At 43.3% G+C, this 20,541-nt stretch overlaps 1 protein-coding gene across 1 annotated transcript in view; it reads left to right on the forward strand.

Moving 5' to 3' along the window:
• The window catches only part of pparab (peroxisome proliferator-activated receptor alpha b), a 50,801-nt gene that overhangs the window by 7,995 nt on the left and 22,265 nt on the right, over positions 1-20,541 (forward strand). Inside the window, exons 2-3 of the mRNA XM_049574358.1 lie at positions 15,532-15,780; positions 19,649-19,812. Of these exons, the coding sequence (XP_049430315.1) occupies positions 15,573-15,780; positions 19,649-19,812 (372 nt within the window). The 5' untranslated portion in view covers positions 15,532-15,572. The remainder of the gene's footprint in view (positions 1-15,531; positions 15,781-19,648; positions 19,813-20,541) is intronic.

Consider the following 20,541-nt stretch of genomic DNA (forward strand, 5'->3'; position numbering starts at 1 on the left):
ATAGAGAAAAATGCTTATCACAAGTTTTTTTTTTTTTTAGATATTTTTTTGGGCAGTTTTGCCTTTAATTGATAGGAAAGTTAAGTGGGGGGGGGGGATGACATGCACCAAAGGGCCACAGGCTGGAATCGAACCCGGGCTGCTGCGGCAACAGCCTTGTACATGGGGCGCCTGCTCTACCACTAAGCCACCGACACCCAACAAGTTGCCAGATTTTAAAATGACATCTTTAAACTGCTTGTTTTGTCCACACAACAGTCCAAAACCTAAATATCTTATTTACCAGAGTGCGAAGATTCCTCCCAGAGTGATCCAGCAACAATCACTTCTCATTCTCAGGGTATCAAATACGGCAGCCTGGTCAGCGGCACTTGGCTTAAAGCATCTGTATGAGATGTACCGGGCTTTCAGCTAACTCCAATGTTATAATGTTGCCAGCCAGCACCTGCCGTGAAAGCAATAGACAACCCTCAACTGCCTGAGGACAGGTAAAAGACACTTTTGGGCAGCAATGCAAAAATGGGGTCTCAAGGACAATGCCCACTGCAAACTGTGGAATACATAATAACCAGCTGCCCCAAACACCGGCCACCGAATGGCGATCCTGGTCTAATTGACCTGGACGATGAAACACTGGACTCGCTTGCCTCAGTGGAGCTGAAGGTCTAAGGACATAGGCCAGAAAAAGAAGAAGTGTTATAATAATGTAATGCTAATGATAATAATAATCTTTATTTACAACGTGTGACAAAGTGCTTTACATGTCAATAATTAAAACAGGCAAGACGTGAAAACAGCAACTTTTAAAAGAACTGAGAAAAAGACTTCAGTGTACAAAAACTGAGGAAATAAAAGACCGTCTAAATGAACTTAAAACTCAAGCAAAATCAGGAAAGGCTCTTCAATAAAAGGAGAGATTGTATGTTTTAAGAAGTTTTCAGAAAGGCCTCTGGAACAGACAAAAGTCCTCTGCCCAAGGACTCCAAAGTACGCCCTGACTTGTATGACACTAAAAGGTCGGAGATATAACTGGGAGAGAGAGAGACCATGGAGAGCCATGAAAGTTAGCAGTGAAATTTTATAATCTATTAAAACATACAGGGAGCCGGTGTAAAGAGGCTAACACTGGAGTGATGTGATAACGTCTCTTGATTCTGGTTAAAAGCCTGGCAGCTGAATTCTAGTGTGGAATCGATTAATAGATTTTTGATTCAGGCAATAAAAGAGACTGTTGCAGTAATCCACGTGTGAAGAGATGAAGGCATGTAAAATTGTCTCAGTGTCTTTAAGTGTCTTTAGGATCGTATTTTTTGAATATGTCTAAGATGATGAAAACATGATTGCACAAGCTGCGTGAGATGCTGCTCAAAACCAGACTCCAAGATTTTCTTGCAGCAGGTTTAATATTATCCAATAAAGGACCAGTCAAAGGCATAATTTGTTGTGTTATCCCATCTGCTGCGATAACATGATAGAAAGAGTGAGACAGTTCGAAAAAGGTGGGAAGAAGTGGTGGTGGGCGCGTCAAACACAAAAAGCACTTGGTTTCCGTACCTTGTGTGAACCCAAAGTCAATTTGAGTTTTTTCATGTAAAGTAGATACTAGGGGTGTGCGATATGGACAAAAAATAATATCTCGATATTTTGGGGGATTTTGAAGATAACGATAATTAGACGATATTCTTTTAAATATGTGTTTTTAACAGCCTGAGTTATAGCTCATTAATTGTTTCTCATGGATGATATTAATGGAAAAATGTTCTTAACATTTCTGGTGACGGCCTTTTGTAGCGTCAATTCCGGGTCCATTTGCAACTGTTCAGATAGCCGTTTGTCCCGCAGACTCACCACAAGCCTGTCCCTCACCATAGACCGTAGAGCCCCGTAACTGCAGTGCTCCGCCAGGCAGTGCCGTAATCAAACTGTTGGCTGTCTCGCCCGTTTCTTGAAGCCGCTGATTAAACTTTACTCTCTCAAAGATCACATTCCTACGATTCTCTTCTGCTTGCGTCTCCAATCCAGAAGCAATGCGGAATCTGTCAAAGCGTTTAATCCATTTAGGCCAGTCTTCAGCCTTGAAGGTGAACTTTTCTGGCGGGGAGACTTGAAACTGTGCCATGTTGCCGTTTCGTTCAGCTAACTGTGGCTAGGCTAGGTAGCTCCGTAGACAGTCTTCCGGTACTGCGAACTTAAGCCTGACAGGCTGGGACCTATCACTACAGTTGACCCACGTCTTCCGAAGCTGCTGGAGCATCCGTGGGCGGTGTTGCTATGTTGTCTCGCTAATGTTTGTTTAGCAGCAGGCTGACCTGCCGGGAAGGTGCCAGTGAGAGATCATGTGACCACCTCGGCGTACTGCGGCGTGCTGCTGCACGCAAGTTACGTAACTCTTGTTCAGTGAATGTGTGGGATTTCAACCTTTCAACGTGTGTTTTCAGTTGTTTTTGTGAAGTCATTTGCACACTCGATAACGTAAATTTGCACATCGTTAAAACAACAATGACGATATTATCGTTAACGATATATGTTGCCCACCCCTAGTAGATACTGGTGTAGCTCATGTGGAGTTGTTGTCATTTGACATACTCATTAAGTTACTGTAACTTTAACCCAAACCACAATCGTTTTTCTAAACCAACCAAGAAGTTTTGTTGCCTAAACTTAATGTAGTTCAGTCAGGAAAATTCTAGTCAAAGCAAACGTTATTTCCATTTGCAGTATTATATTTGGCTGAATGACTCTGTTCTGGAGTCTCTCTGCCTTTCCTTGGACCTACACAGAAAGCCTTTTCCACACTTACATGGAAAGCCTTAAGGCAGAGAGAGCACACCTCTCTGCCCTTCCATGTGCCTACATAGAGAGCCTAAGTTAGAGAGAGCAGCAGCAAAGACCCCCCAGGAACAGAACAGAGCAGCATCAATGACAAGCAGAAATGACATTGATAAGTCAGACACAGCATGAAAAGGAGGAGCTGGGGTGGAGGCAGGTTGCAAAGCGGCTTGCAGAGGAAGCAGCAACAGTAGGCAGGCCAGAGCAGTTTAAATAGAGCGCCCTGAATGAGATTCAACAATTTGTTGCATAGAAATGAATCATGTGATCTATCAGCTGACTCCCTTCCATCAATCAGCTGCTCCATGAGTTGATTGAGCTGTTTGAGATCAGCTGCTATAGCTGGGATGTGAGCTGAGCTTGACATCGTGTCCTGCCTGAACTAACACTATGCTCAGTTTTTGGTGGCGAAACCTACATTTTCATTGAGACAGAAGTTAATTTTAAAAGAAACCACTGCATGAGCGGAAATTAACACTTAACTGACAGGTCCAAAACTAACGCCAGACAGGTACCTAGAGCACCATACTTTGAAGCATAGTGCCACTGACCAGGCTTCTCTATTTGACAAGAGTGAGAATGTGTTGCTAGCATCATGCTAAGAATCTAAATACCCCCTGTAATGCTGTAGCACGTGAGCTGTCCTCTTAAATCACAGCATGTTAAATGTTATATTTATCTTGGCAGCACTGCTCAGGTGGTCTGTCAACGTACACAGCTACAGACTGAGAGCTGTGTCTGCTGTCCTGGTGTTACCCAGGCATGAAGGTGTTGCATCTTGGCAGAGTCTCAGGAGCAACTGGTGCAAAGTGCACACTCACTTGAACATTCCCTTCTCATCGGCACTAAAGCCTTGACATATACATTGTGCTGATCATGTGTGATACTTTTATTTATGTAGGGGACTTGTGCACGGTCTCTACTGATGTATAGAGCACACCAGTGCATATAAATCAAACTTGTCTGTCTCGATATTCAAAGAATTTCCACTGCTCTAAAATTGTTTACAAGCACTTGCATGTCAGTAATGGAGACAAAGAATATCCACATGTACTGCATCAGCAGAAAATGCTAAATACTGCAATCTTCTAATATTTTTATACAATATTTTAACGGTTCTGTTGTTCTGCCATCCAGCACAGTTGCTGTTTGTCATTAAGAGTATGCAATGGTAAGAAAATCAGTCAGATTTAATAAACACTACAAACCCTGAGCGATGATGGCGTAGATCATAAAAAAGGTGAAGTTAAGGTGACTTACAGGCAATACACGTGACTCATAAAGGCACTTTATGGTGTTGTTGGCCCCCTTTAACACATTCAAGCGCCGCTTGCTGTCTCGTTACCCCGGCCCTACATCTGTCAAGTGATAAAAGCAGCTGGAACAAATTGTGGCAGTTTCCCCCCCTCTGAAATTTACAGTTTGGATGTACTGCAGGGAGGTTTTGTAATGGTGGCCTGCTTGATCCTTGTGACTGATTTGGAAATAAGTGCAAAGTGGCAGCCAGGAGCCAGCGTTTGGCACCGAATGGAGGTGTTGCTTAAGGACAGCGTTGTCAGTGATTGTTGATTTTAGCAGCTGGGAACAGTGAGGGTGGAGCCTTCCATTCGTTCAGCTGCAAATACATCCAACACACTGGGGTAGCTGGTTAGGCTGCGGCTATACTGCAAGTCAAGGTTGCACAGCAGCTTTGTCTTTTTCTCCGTATGACCTCAGTGTTGCTGGAACATTAGACTCAAAGCAGAAAACACAGACTATATTCTTATTAACAACTACCAGTATATCATGTCCACCCAGACAAACATGTCCCATGCAGTTAGATTTACTGTCAATCACTTGCTTTTAAATACAGCTGCTCCATACATTGATGGCTCAGTGCTTCAGTATGCAACCTTATTGCCCCTTTGTGTGTAACAGCTTATTGGAAACTAATATTTATTTAATACTTATGATATAAAATGCTTGATATATCAGCCAAGTAAACAGCCAAAAATGACTCATCTATTGCAGCCTTGTGAGAAACAAAACAGCTGGAGATGATGGCAGCTGGTCAAATCAAACATACTTCAGACGTATGCAAAGATCTGCAAGTATCTAACAATATTTAAAGGGATTGTTCGGATTTTTTGTGGGGGGTGTATGTGGTGTTTATCCATAGTCAGTGTAGTACATACAGTTGATGTCTGTGCTGCTTTAACTTTATGTTAAACTGCTTGTTCAGTTCCCCATCTGTGCTCTTATCAAAGCCACCAGACTCCATTAACAAAAGCAGTCATTTTAGCCCGCTGAATACGGGAGCTGCTGGTGTACCGCTGCCTTGATCAGTTAGTTAGTTTGTGTTATTGTGTGAGTTGGGTGAATCCAAACTAACCTTTTAAAGACCCAAAGTCACACAGCAATACAAAGAAAGTAACTGATCAAGGCAGCAGTACACCAGAGGCTCCTGTGATAAGCAATGTTAAATCACTGGTTTTCTTAATGGAGTCTGGCTTTGAAGAAAGCCACATAACGACTTAATTTTCCTGTTGGAAATATCTGTCTAACAGTAACGTAAAGCAGTAAAATATGGTGTATACTTACAGTGATATAGATTTTTTTCAGGTGAGACCTTTTTGTTGTAGTTAAAATACATTTTATTGCAGACGCCTCAACAGCAGTACTTTGCTTAGCGTCCATGTTGGACTCCAGCCTGCTTCTCCAAACTGGGGGCATGCCGACTGACCTCGCTGTGATACATTGATTATAGATAAGTGCCTCACACAACCCCACTTCAAAAGATCCGAACTATCTCTTTAACTTGTTCAAACCAAAACACTGATGATGAAACAATTTCCGTGAAACGTCTCGTTTTATTGGAGGTCATGACAACAGTGAGTCAGTGTGGCATGCAGGCAACAAACAACAACACACCCACGTCCATGTGTCTACATTCAGATTGTGGACATTTTCTATGTTGCCACCTGTTTCCCCCAAACTGAGGTAATATTTTTTTTTCACCATATGTAATGTCAGTGTAAATGTCACCATAATTTTTCACGTGCTTGTATTGAGTCCACAACACACTCACATGCACACTTTCCACCACGCAGTGACGTGCTATAAACGGCCGGCATGAAGGGTCAGGTCAGCGTAGGTCTTTGAGGTAACGTGATACACTGTCACATTGCACCTTTGGCAGTGTTTTATGGTCATATTGTATGGGCTCTGTCTTGTGACCATGTGTGAGCATTTAATTATTATTTTGACACTGAACACGCTGTCACTGCCGAGGTCAGAGTCCACTGGGGCTTATGTAACTTGCTGTTTTATTTCTCAACTGGGTGCAGCAACGGGTGAGCGAATTATGCTCACAGCCAGAGAAAGAAGAGCTCATCTTGAGAAACACTTGTCCTCATAAAAATCCCAATTCCTGTCCAGTTTGTAGAAAAATTGAGTTCATGCAGGTTTCCTTCATCAGTGGAATAGACAACTTGTACGGTAGTTGAATACATAAAGCCTCCAGTGCTATGCAGCCATTGTTTCCATTCATTTCCATATACTATGAAACTCTGTGAGCAAACCAGTAAAACTTGCTAGAGTTGTGTAATCCTTTACATATTGGGACACTGTAAGCAAGGCGATATATTACAATAGTTTTAAATCTAATTCAGGAAAACTGTTAGCGCTAGTGATGCGCCCCTTATTGGCTCTGTCAGTTTCATAAACCTGTGTTTCTTGTGTGTGTAGCGATATGTTAGATGCCATGCCATTGTTTCAAAGCCCCACTGGTCTGAAAAACGTCCCATTGGACTGACAGCCCATGTCTCTGACAGCCTGTTGTCCGAAAAGTGAACAACCACTGCTGAAGTCCTTCTTTCCCGAAAAAACACACTTCCTGTAGCCTGAGTGTCAGACTGAAGCTCCCAGAACCTTCAGGCTGACATCGCCTCCAGTGAAGGCGATTTACAAGGGGGAGGGAATTTGATTTTTCCCTAACCAATCAGTAGAGATCAATGACTCACCCAGAATCTGACGTCATTAGTATCCATGCCTCGGGGGTGCCGAAAACAAGCGAGCATTGCCCGTTTAAAATGTCTCCGTCGTCATGCACGCCCAGCTGCATCGCCGTTAAATCCAGTTTAGCAGCTTCCTTAATTTGGTCCTCCATTAATGCGAGTAGTGGCGAAATACCTCCATAGCATCGTTAATGTGGTCTGTAGGATCTGTAGCGGTCGCCATTGTTGCTATCCTCACCAGTTACCCACCAGCGTACAGCTTGACATCAGCGTGGCGCTGATTGGCTAATCACTAGACCCCCGGTGTTCATTGGCCCTTCCATCGTTTGGACTAGATAAATCGCAAATTCATTGCGGTATGCCAGACCAGAGATGCAAGCCTACTCAGTTGAGTGGGCGGGGTCTATGGTCTGGAACCAGGCTACACTTCCTGTAGTTAGCTTCAGTTTTCTACTGGTGTTTGAGCCACCTGTCCCGGATGTGTTTACAAGCCTTTTGCGGTGTTTTTCAGCGATGTTTTAGCCACTGATCTTGGGTGTTTTTACTGACCCTTCACTGCGTTTCTCAGCAGCGTTTGAGCCACCGATCCTGGGTGTTTATACCCAACCTTTGTGGCATTTCTCAGTGGCGTCAGAGCCACTGACCTCAGGTGTTTGTACAAACCATGCACGGCGTTTCTCAGTGGAGTTTGAGCCGCTGATCCCAGTTGTTTTTACAGAATTTGAGCCACCATTCTCAGGTTATTTTATCAATCCTTTGTGACATTTTTCATTGGCATATGGGTCATCAATTGCGGGTGTTTCACAAACCCTTCGCTGCATTTCCCAGTGACATTTGAGCCACCGATCCCGGATGTTTTCACAGACCTATCCCTGCTTTTCCAACACCTTTTGTGCCACCAAATATGATTTTTTTTTAAACCCAGAACATGATTTTTCCTAACCATAACCGAGTGGTTTTGTGCCTAAAACCAGCCACACTTTCACCACAGGATTGTTGTCAAATGTAACATATCCATGGTTGACGGACATGAACAATGCCAACATTTTTTCTGGCCATTAGGTTGTGTAACTGCAGGGAATGTGTATTTTCAGAGAAAAAGGACTTTGGAGGAATGGGTTGTTGGAGAAATGGGACATTTTTCAGACAGAAAACTACTAATTAAAAAAAATGACACAGTGTATTGATAATTTCCTATACTCCTAATTATTTTTGTCAACATAAGATTTCTATTGCAAGGTAATACAGTGCAGAAGTTTCAAGTCAATCTGCACATAAACTGCATTACCTCATAGCACTAATATAATACTGTCCATGGCTAATGCAGGCTTAATGTTTATGGTGATGGATTAAGCAACTCAATCATATTTGCTAATAGATTTTGATAATGTACAAAAATGAATAGAAACAAATAGATGTCTGGAAATGTGAGAATAATACATCCAAAAATATATACACCTTTTTGGCATTAGCCTCTTAAAACAGCCATAAACATGTAAAGTCTGCATGGTTTTATATTTAGGAACTCAAATTAGCAAACACAGTAGTTTGGACCTTTCAGGTCTTAAAATGGCAGACAGTGTGCTGTTCATTTAAAGGTCGCTGACCCTGAAACGCCAAGGTACGTGACCTGATAACAGAACGATTGAACTGGTAACTATCATACGGCTCATCTGTCGCAGACTCCAGCTAAAGTCCAATGTCAATCAGTTCCCCTGTACTTTGGTCCATCTCCATAACGATAAAGAGGGCGCCGGCCAGCAATATCGGCCCTTAGTGATAAGGGTTAGCTTGAGTGTTTACACTGCGGGCACGGTCCAGACTTAGCTCATGGAGTGAACTCTTCAAACAAATGGACAGGCGGAGCTGGTGGGTCAGCCCCATCAGCCCATATTCATGCTCTAAGACCACCGTTATGCCCCCTGGGGCCCTTCATCTGACAGGCCTGTTAGCACTCACACCACAGGATAGGTGGATTAAACATTAACCTGTAGTCTGCTCTCTCTCTCTCACACACACACATACACACACACATTGAATGATTATTCAAACAGAGCTGGATGTGATGTTGTCAGGGACCAAAGTTGCATGGAAGACTCCAGGTTTTTGGATGAGGAAGGTAGGGCAGTTTGTTTACTTAAGTTATTATTGTTTTTTTTATATTCTATAAATTGTACTATGACCAACAGTCTTTGGAAAAGCACGTCGTTTTATAGACTGATAGCAGCGTGAACAACTCATCCCTGTTCTGTCCTCTCTCAATGCCAAGGTATGTTCTCCTAGTTGGAAGGACTACAGAGTTTTCAGTGATGTTTTCTTTTCCACGCCTTGGCAGACAAGCCCATACACACCTCTAATGTCTTGGTCTGCTGCCAGCTCTATCTGTGTCTCCTTGTCATCTCACCCTTTGCTGTTTGTTGCCCTCATCGTTGATAGATCTGGAAGGCACAGAGCTTTATTGGATGCCCCAGAGAGAATAGCTAGGAGACTGTGTGATATATAGTTTTCAGTTATCAGCTGTAGCCTGTGTGGATCTGAGTGGATGTAGAGATGCCACGGGATTAGATAACATGATCAGCTTTAAGTGCACTTCTTCGTGAGTGATGGATATCTCTACTGAGGCTGTCGGCTCAACAGTGCAGGTGATTTACAGACCGTTTTCCTTAAAGATCTCAGACGGCTGTGTAAACTAACTTCACGCTGTTCTATGTCCTTTCCTGTTGGGAGAGTAGGAGGCCGCCTGCATGCCTGGGTCTCATTCAGAGCGTGTCTATCTGCCTCATTCGGGGCTTACTAACAGCTTCGTGGCCTGTCTGTCTAATGTGGGTCTTTACTGCGATGGATGAGCATAACATGGGGGGCTGGGCGAACACGCTAAGCAACTGTGCAGGAATCCATCGGACAGTATGGATTATTTATGCTCCACTCATACATCCGGCCCTGCTGTGATCCCTGCTGCAGACTCAATAATGCACAAGACTGTAATGGGATTTACTGATTTTAATGATGCGAGATTGAACTCCGGTGGTAGTATGATATAACACATGCCTGCTGCCCACCCAGCGCTGCTGATTTCAGAGCATGATCAACGCACTGGCATTGTCGTGGCATCGTCATGGCGACCTCAGAGGCTCTGGGTTGCTGGTCTATTGTCAGTGTAACCCCTCCCCCCTCCCCTTTTGGACCCCAACTCCAACCCTAACCCACACAAACATGTATGACCTTGCTCATCTTCCTCTCAGTGTGCGCGTTGCCCTCAGCAAGCTTGGCTGAGTGAGCACAAGAGAGGTCTTGACCTAAATGACAAAGGCCTGCTGTTACCGTAGGAACCGCTGTTTTCTTTCCCTCTCTGCCTCCCTCACTTGCTCACTCTGTCTCGCACGTTGCTGATAAAGACCTTGTAATGTAGCTTAACTGACATTCCTGCCCCCCCGTCCTCCCCTCTGTGTCTCTCTTCTGTCTAAATCCACAAGATGTCTGCAGCTAAGCGGCTCTGTGTGTTTACATTGTTATGCTGTATGTTTCTGGCAACACAAGGTTAGCATGGTCCACTTAATGGCTGCTGGTAGGCATGAGTTCAGAAAAGGACACATGTATGTTATTTGAATAGAAAGTCATGCGTGCAGTGGGTGTTTGTTGACACATAAAATATTTTTACGATAGTCTGTTAGTTCAGATTTACTTCAACCTACCACTTGACAACAACTTGCCTGAGTTAATGGACTGTAGTCAAAATAGACAGCATGAAGGTTTTTTAAACTTTAGCCAAGAAGCGTCTGTATTTTTCCCCTTGAAGCAGTGTTATGATGAGACAGTGCTGAGTGAAGTGAGTGTATGAAACAGGATGTCCTCTAAAGGAAGGCCTGAGGGTCAGGAGCTAGAGGCTGAATGCTAAAGAGGTTTGCTTTATCCTAGCAGAGCTAACACTGGCTCCATTCAGAATTACAAGTGTATTGAAGAGACTAGCCCAGTAAAGCGGCCCGCTCACATGCCAGGCTTCTTTTCATGTAGAGTAGTGTTTTGGGAATCTTCAGGGGTTTCTACTTTTGGATTCAGTTGAGTTCCTGTGGGCTGTGGACTTTGATGATCAATTTAGTTCATCACTTGTTTTGTGCTCAAACCTGGAAACTCATGGAGAAATTTCACTTAGTTGACTGTTGTGCTGTCTTTCCCAAAGGCTCCAGCCCTTGAAGTGTTGGTATCAAGTTTTATCCATTTGCCAGCACACAAGTAATCATTACATACCAATGTTTTTAATAGACATACGGACGTCATGTACCCCAAATTTCTAACCTCCATGTTCCAGAACATGCATTCCAGGTTACGATCAGATTCACTCATTAATCTGTTGGCAGATGCTGACGGTGCTGAGGCATTTGTTTTCAGTACAGGAGCAGCTAGGCTGATTGTTTCCATCTCTGTCACATTAATGTCAACCTCATAACCCGTCAGCTATTGGTCTGAGGACGATAAGCCTCTGGGGCAGGGGTGGACAACTTGCAGCTCCAGAGCCACATGCGGCTCTTTTGCCCCTTGCCAGTGGCTTGTAAATGTTAATGTAATGTAAATGAATAACTGTTAACACTTCAGTTTTCATCTTTGTAAACCTCAAGAAGTTCTTACACTCTCCAAATGTAAAGACGTGTAGCCTATGCATCAAATAAGATTTTTTTTTTTACCTTTTCATCAACTAAAATGTGCATCATACATCTATGGTCTTGCACCTTTTCATCTAAATTTTGGCAAACCTCAGTAGCAGTAGCTAGTCTCAAGTCTTCCTAGCAAAGCTAGCTCGGGATTCCAAACCCAAACAAGGAAAAGTCTTGGAGGAAAATGAAGTATTCAGTAGAGTGTGGACAGGTTTGTTTGCTTGTACCACCAACGCTGCAAGGTTAAAGTACCGAATAATCATTAAGAGCCCACTGCAGAGTAGACACCTTGTGGTAAAACACATTAATGAATGCTAATTTATACCTATTAATAATGTTGATTGGTTGATTTAGACTTAATAGGCTGTGTTACCTTCCTGGCCCCAGATAGATTTTTTTTTTTAATTATTTTGATCAAAAATGGCTTTTTTGATAGTACAGGTTGCTGACCCCTGCTTTGGGGCCAATATTTCGTGGGATCCGGTGTAGCCAGCAAATATCAGGGCCAAGACTTCCTCTTGTGTGTGCCTTTCCATTGGCTAATCTGTAGAAGCAGATATTTGCTTATGAAAACAGATAAATAAAAAGAAAGCTAATATAAAGCTAAATTGTCGTCAGAGCATAGCCGATAGGTCCAAGACTGCATTTCGGCCAATACGTTTCACCTCTCCACACAGACTGTTTGAGGCTGCATTCACACCGAATTTGGAAACAGATTCAACTTTTGTTGAAATGCAACCTAATGTCAAGTTGCCATGGTCAGTCACATAACCGGCGATTTGACTGGAAAGACGCCTGCAGTCCACAGGACCAAGTCTCTTTTTGTTGTTAAATATTAAATGTTAAAGACATAAAGTATGCATTAGCAGCTTGTGTGTACTGTCTTACAAAGGAGAGCACTCACTTTGATTGTGTGTTGTCTTTTGTGGCAGTAAAGATCCCGCAGAAATGACGATGAAAAAGAATTCTACAGATCTTTTAAGCCAACAAACAAACTTATTGAAAGCAAATACCAAGTTGCTGAGATGGGGAGACAGGCTTTCTTGTACAGTAGTTGGTCTCCATCCTCCGCTCCCTGACACATGGACCACCACCACGCAACACCTGATTTGGTGTGAATGCAGCCTAACTGCCGCTCAGATGTGATTGGTCGATAGTACTTTGACTATAAACAGACTACAAATGGAAACCAGAACTCTTCCAGTATCCAAATCTTGTCCTGTTGCCTGCAGACTCTGCATACATATACAGATATGTGAGATTATGTAAATGGTAAATGGACTGTGCTTGTGCTTCTGAACACCAGAGTTGTGGTCTTTGATTTTAAAGACTAGCTTACTGCTTATCCATATCCACATCCATTCATGTTCCATTATTTGTCTATGTGTCAGTCAGTGACCTACCAGCCCTGGAAGTAGTATGTACCTACAATTCTTTCTCGTACTTGAAGGATTGAAATGTCACTAAAGAGAGAGAACAGCCACATAACACTTACAATCACGTTTACTTCATCTATTTTATTTGTCTTTTTTGCCTATGGCGAAACCGTATGCAGCTGATCGTTACTTTCAGTTGCTGCTTCAATGGAATACCGTTCTATTCTGGGTACCTGACGAATCTGCAAGCTCATATTTTAATAACTCGCATTGCGATTGGGTTTGGCAATGTCAGGCTATCATCGTTCTCATCTGTCATTCTTTTAAATAGACTTACAGGGGGCACTGAGGGCATATACGTTTCAGTCTCTCTTCTCAATCAGTCTACAGCACCTTGCACAGTGACGGGGCAAGTTAAGGTTAAAACTAAAGGCAGTCATGTGTAAAGGTGTTGAATGGCTGAGAACAACCAGCAGCTGCTATCTTATAGCCGTATAGCCACCGCCCACCTCCCCCTCATTTGATGTTCTTAGCGGGGCCTGATGGAAAGGGCTTACTGAAGATTGACCCAGTTTACATGCAGATATAAACTTCTAATATGTGACATAAAGTCCAGTCCCTCTGCTAGCTTTAAGCTTAACCAACAAGCTCCTCCCAGTTCCCACTGTGCTACTCAGCAAAGTGTCATCCATCTACTGTACAAGCCAGTCTGTCATGCCTCTTCGAGCCAACCCCGGACCCTAGCCTATCAGAGCGCAGCCTAAGCGGGCCTAGTGACCTACATTCATCCCTCCACATGCTTTCCTCTCTGTCTCTCTGTCCTCTGTCTTTCTCTTTCTGCCGCACTATGAGGTTTACAAGGATAAGGTTACTGTATTTGGAGTGAGCGGAGGGGCCTGTGTTATGTCATAAGATACTCCGCGTCGTTCATTACCTAACTGCCTGCTGACCTACTATAGAAACATGCAGCACCTGTTAGTGTGGAAGGCCACATGTTGCATCAACACCAGTCATTAGGCCTGTCCTGGGTAGGCTGTGTATCATGTATGCAGTGTTGAATCTTGTGCACTGGAAGATAATGAAATACTACTCAGAGGTGTTGATGCTGATAATGATGTTATCAGTTTTTAGTGGCCTGACTTTATGGATGGCAATGTGTGTAGCTTAGTCGGTCCAACAATTTGATCCAGAAACTGAAACATCTCAACAGCTACTGGATGAGTGTTAATGCTGTGTACATACATTCATGGTACCCAAAGGATGGATCCTAACAACTTTGGTGATTCCCTGTCTTCTCCTGTCATGCCACCAGCACTATATATGAGAATCTAGGACAATAGCTCACCATCTTAAATTTTTCCTCAAGGTCCCTGAGGGAGTTTGGTTGGAAAAACCTTTTGTGATTCTTTACCACCCCTTGACTAACAGCACTGCGAACAGGCCTACAGAGCCAGGACTTTTGTTGGAGGCAATGTGGAACCTGACTGGCAAATCATTGTCATGTTTCTGGGCATTCCCCAAGATACAGCCGTATTGGGCAAGAGATTGCAGCTGGGATTCATAAGATAATTGGGATGGATTTAGTCTATTCATTTGTCACATTATACTTAGAAAATATACATAGTCCCACACAAAGATGAATATTAAAAGATACTTTTGGCAAGTAGCAAGAAAGCCATAACTTGCAAATGGTTGCAAGTTGATCCTCCAACATTGGCCCAATGGCTGGGGATTATAAATGAAATTTACTGTATGGGAATATTTACTTTTATTTTAAGACTTGAGGTGGAAAATGTACAAAATACTGGGAGAAATCGATGGTGTACAAACGCTGTTGAAAAAAGTGTGAAACTGAGTGGGTTTACACGGACAGTTTAATTGCCTTTTCATTCGGAATGAAAGTTCATTCCTATTAAAATTGATCTTGTAAACACCTAATTCGGAATGAAAATGGCCAATGCGATTGAAAATTCAATCCAATGTAAGGGGCTGGAATATTCCTTTTCTAAGTCCGAATGAAAGAATTTCTCGCACTTGTATACACTCATTCCTCTTTAAGTTCATTCCGATCTTTCTGCGCATGCTCGTTTCCTTGCCCTTCTGGCGCAATGACGTATATAGCGCGCATAGCGACGGGCTGAGATAGAGCAGTCGGACTCGTTGCACTCACTGGTTTCCATTCGCCACAGCACGGTCGGCAAAGAAATTGGGACAAACATTCATGGTTCCCAGATGATGTATCCTAATGACTGTGTGTAGATCTTTCTACTTTTCCTCTAGTGCCACAATCAAGTTGTCATTTGTGGTTTTGAATGAAATGTCATAACAACTATTGCCATGACATTTGGTGCAAGCATTCACGCTCCCCTGAGGATGAATTGTGCTCACTTGTGATTGCCTGACTTTAGGTCTTGCACCATCATTAGGTAAAAGTTTTAGTTCAGATCATCATCGTTTATCACTAGCAAATATTAGCATGCTAACACACTAAAGTAAGATGGTGAACATGGTAAATGCTACACCTGCTAAACATCAGCATGTTAGCAAGCTGACGCTACAAATTCAGACAGAGGTGACCTTAGAAATGAATTATCATCTCGTCTTCCTGCCTGTCTGCGTTTCCATATCACCCTTTGAGCTCCTTGTCTTTCCCCCTCCACCCTCCTTGTCTTCTGTCTCCAGTCTGATGAGTGAGAGTGCTGGCAGCCTGCTCCTCCACCACGATGGTCGACATGGAGAGCCACTACCATCCCCCCTCGCCCCTGGAGGACTCAGTGCTGGGCAGCCCCCTGTGCGCCGATGACGACTTCATGGGCGGCATGGAGGAGCTCCAAGACATCTCCCAGTCCATCGACAATGACGCCCTCAGCTCCTTTGATGTCCCCGAATACCAGTCGTCCAGCAATGGCTCTGAAGGTTCCACTGTTCTAGGTGAAGTCAAATGATCATTGGGTTGAAATTGAGATTACTGAGAATATGGTGACATGAAAAATGTTGGGTTTGCTCCCATACTGTTATCCTGCAGTTTACAAAGTGTCCCCTGCAGCTCAGCGTAATCTCCTTGCCATTGTTGTTGTCTCTCAGTTTACCATCCTTAATCCCTTATTTGCTCCATCTGAATGTTCAGTAAGAACATACTGTACACTTTGGCTAATTTAACCTCTTTGTTGACCTACAACAAAGCTGCGCTGCAATCCTTCGACTGCCCTTTGTGTACTCAGATTGTCTGATTCACCCACCCAACAGTCCCTTGATCTTAACCGGTTTGTCCTTGTCTCTGATTTCCTGAGTGAGTCGATGCATTTCCTGCCAGTTACTTTCCTTGTTTCTACCCTTTTCTCCCCTCCTGTCTTTCTCCTTATCTGCTTCTTATTTTCTGCGCTGTTGTTGTACCTCTTTGTCATCCTGCAGCCCTTCTCCTCGCCCCATATCCAATGAGGAATTCACACATTCCTCAGCCACCATGCACCACCTCTCAGGAAACATCCATTTTGCTGCTGGGTTTCCTCCTGAATAAAAGTCACATGGACATCTGGGAAATTTATGCAACTACCGAATTATGCAACAAGCAAAGAGGCTGTGAATAGTCCAGAAAGATAAACATTTAGTGGGTGAATAGAGGGTATGAGTGAGGGAGAAGGAATGAAGGGAGAAATGTGGGGGGAAGGCATCACGGAATCATTTGATGATGTCATGGAAAAGCCAGTGAGAGGGTGTTTCGGGTTTATGGGTGTTTAGGAGTGAGAGACAGAAGAAACACTGACATGATTCCCTTGTCCACAGTCAGTTGAAACATGTGCACTTGCACCAGGCAGGAACACAGCTCAGGGTCGGCTGCCAAATGCTGCTTATCCCAGTTCTGGCGTCCGTCCATCAACTCATGTGGCTTGACTTAGTGCCACTGTTTTGTACCTTTTCGTGTTCGCTATTTGTGTACCAAGTGAGATCTGCCATCCATGTTGCCTTCATAAGGCGAAAATAGAAAACTGTTGACAACCCCCATGACCTGTCATCCATGAGAAGGATGAGTAACATTTCTCCAGCGTTGTTATGCTTATGACAGGCAACACACCACGGACGACATGCTATTATCTCTGAATAAATAGTTGTGAAGGAACAGACTGTCTTTGTCAGTACAAGGAGGTCAAGCTATAGATCAACCTGTATCCTATGTACTGGCTACACAAGCTCGGCAGGTTCACGTTAGTTTCTCACCTTCACAGGAGACTCCGGTTTGTTACTGCCCTCTCACAGTTTCTACCCGGGGTCACAGTTCATCCGTATTTCTCCCGATTCATGATGAACTTTCACACCGTTTTATTCCTGTTTGTTATCACAACCTGTTTCTGGCACTGTACAGCGTTTATAAGCCAAGTCCTATGACGCTAAAGGTCTAACGTTTCCTCCAGGACGCCAAAACAGCTACACCAAATGTTACTTCCTGGCCTCGTCCGCCTCAGTGAGTGAGAGACGGAGAGAGAATAGGAGAGTACGAATATACCTTTTCCAACAAAAATAGTGCATGTATGCAGGTTTGTTTGGGGGGTTTTTTCAACACGAGTAAACCCGTTAAAACAGGCTGTAGACTCCTTTCCCATGATGCCAGTAGATCAGAGGTGTGTACATGGCTCTGTATACCTTTCTGTGTGTGTGTGTGTGTGTTTTAGAAAGCAGCATGGAGGCCTTTCAAAACTTCACAGCAATTACTTCTTTTATATATCTCCTGCTTATTCGGTCTCTTTTTCAAACTCAGTGCAGACTAATTTGGATCGATGTTTAAATGCTGCTTGGGCGGAGACAGACAGTATTTTGTGGTGCTGCATTGAGGGGCTAAAAACAATGCGTTCGCCTTCACGTAGTGTTTTTATCAATGCCGATCAGAGCTAAAGCCAATAAATACTCATGACTACTGCAGAGTCCTTTGACCTGGGTGTGAAAGCTGATTGTAACCTTTCCCATCACACTAAAAAGCCAGATGTTAGCAGGTAGTTTGTGCAGTGGAAAAGGGGTTTAAGAGAAAGAAATACTCAAGCAAATTTCATATATCTAGGAAAGAAGAACTCTCATTGTTTCGAACATTTTAAAGGAAAGGGGCATGCATTAAACAGCTGCAATGATTTTTCTGTCAAGCATGGGGCTGGCTTGGTGCAATTAAAAGAACGAGTGAAAGAATTAATTCATTAATGATAACTGATGATTATTACTTCATGGATTCACGCAAGAGGGACGAATAATTCGTGATTCTTCCCTAAGAATTATTAGAATGTTTTACATAGAAATACTTTTCCAATGTACTTATTATTTTGCTATTTTCGCTCTTCAGAAGTAGCAGGAAGTGCTGGAAACAAAGTTTTCTGGGGAAGGAACTCCTAGATCCCCAGCTTTGGTTTTGAAATCCTCCCTATTTTTGAAGTTTTAAGGTTGGCAAGTAGCTTCACACACACCTGGCCAGTCACTGTGTAATGGCCATGCTTGTTGGTTTCAAATCCATAGAGCTACAACAGTTGTGGATGGCAGCTCCCCATATTCAAACATTAGAACAGTATCAGGGGACAGGGTTTTAGTTGCTGTTTAATGTTCCGATAACCACTTCTTTGAGGCACCCTGATGGTTGTAGTCCATGTGGAGGCCAGCGTCCAGTCACAATATATATATTTTATATATACATATATATAAGATGTGATTGTACCATGTGGTACTGTCAGAGGGGCCAGCACTGCACAAAAACCTCAAAAACAACTGTTAAAGGGATATTGCACCCAAAAATGAAAATTCAGCCATTATCTACTCACCCATATACCGAGGGAGGCTCAGGTGAAGTTTTAGAGTCCTCATAACGCTTGTGGAGATCCCAGGGGAGAGTGGGTAGCAACACAACTCCACATAATGCAGGCTGACGGCACCCCAGATTCAAACGTCCAAAAACACATAATTGAAATGTGCACAGAGAGGCAGTCAGAGCTACAGGCTACAATGAGGCTAAAAACAGAGTTCAAATGACGTTTTGCTAAACAACTTTTTATGTCGGGGCTTCAGGACACTTGGATCACTACGGACAAGCAGTATGGAGATATTTTGTGGTTTCAATTATGTGTTTTTTGGACGTTTTAATCTGGGGCGCTGTAAGCCTCCATTAGGTGGAGTTGTGTTGCTACCCCCTCTCCCCTTGGATCTCCGCAAGGGATGTGAGGACTCTAAAACTTCACCTGAGCCTCCCTCGGCATATGGGTGAGCAGATAATGGCTGAATTTTCATTTTTGGGTGCACTATCCTTTTAAGGTGCTCTTGCGTAAGATGCTGTTTCACCACTGGATCTGTCTTGTGCACAGCAGGAAAAAATGTTGATTTATTTGTGGTTTTCTTTGCAAAAATGGCAAAAATCTACCCTTTATAAAAACTTAAAAACATTTGAACAGATAAGGTGGGCAATGCTTTGAATTTACAGGAGTATATAGTGCATCTATCAGGGGATTATTTTCAGTATTACCAACAGTAGGATGGGGTATTTGAGATTGACTCAAAATAAACTACATGGGGCACGTTAGTCATGGTGACGAAATATGCCATCCGTTGCCACAATGTGGCTCATCGTTGTGTTTTTGATTAAACAAGAATGGAAGAAGAATCACTTCATTGCTGGTTTTGGTCTTTTAATGGGACTTGTTGACGATGAGAACAATTACATAACATCACCAGTTATCCTTTAGTTGGCTGTCAGTGCAGTGGTTAAAATGTGTGTATTAATCAGTGGCAGTCACGCGATGACACGTTTAATAACCCATGTGCTTGTGTTTCGTAGATGCCCTGACGCCAGCATCCAGCCCGTCATCGGTTGTTTATGGGATGGCGGCGGGCCAGGAGGACTTCTCATCTGCCTCCTCGTCGCTCAATCTGGAGTGTCGGGTTTGTGCTGACCGAGCCTCGGGCTACCACTATGGAGTCCACGCCTGCGAGGGCTGCAAGGTGAGACGAATGTTACTCACAATTATGCAGTCAAACAAGTGATTCTTTATGTTTTTATTCCTGATATTTCACATTAGACATTGTGAAGATTAGACTGACGTAAGGATCAGTAATTGAGTAGCTGGGTCTTGTTATTGTGAGGACTGAATCTCTGTTCTACTTACTACAGCTTTCTCTCCCTCAGTCAATATTTCTGTCAATATCCATCAATCGCTTCCTCCCAAAGTCAGCCACACACAAGCACAGACAAGCTGAGAATCACAAACAGCCTTCTGAATCCACAGTAACCAATTTCAGGAAACTGCCTCTGGATGTCTGGCCTACTTTCTTCAATGTGTCTTGTGACTAATGACAACTTCTAAAAGCCCCTTTACACGTGGTCGCTCAATAATCTTTGAGTTAACTGTTTACCAATCATGTTGAAGAACAACCCAGGGCTGTTAAAGTGAAGAGGCACCGAAGGACAAAGATAGTGCAACTTGAGGTGTGTGTGTGTGTGTGTGTGTGTGTGTGTGTGTGTGTGTGTGTTGTTGAGCCTATGTCGTGTATCTGTATTATTTTATATAATATTCGTATCTTCTATCACTCCCTGAAGGGAAAGAAGCTGAAGTGAGAGAATTTTCTACACCTCCGCACTGCAAATCCACTCAGTGCGGCTAAATGTATCAGCCAAGACAGCAGTGGGAGTATGAATGTCAGGAAGTGATACATAAACTCAGCAACTCCATC

The sequence above is a fragment of the Epinephelus fuscoguttatus genome, linkage group LG4, assembly GCF_011397635.1.
Source record: "Epinephelus fuscoguttatus linkage group LG4, E.fuscoguttatus.final_Chr_v1".
Classification (NCBI taxonomy): Eukaryota; Metazoa; Chordata; class Actinopteri; order Perciformes; family Serranidae; genus Epinephelus; species Epinephelus fuscoguttatus.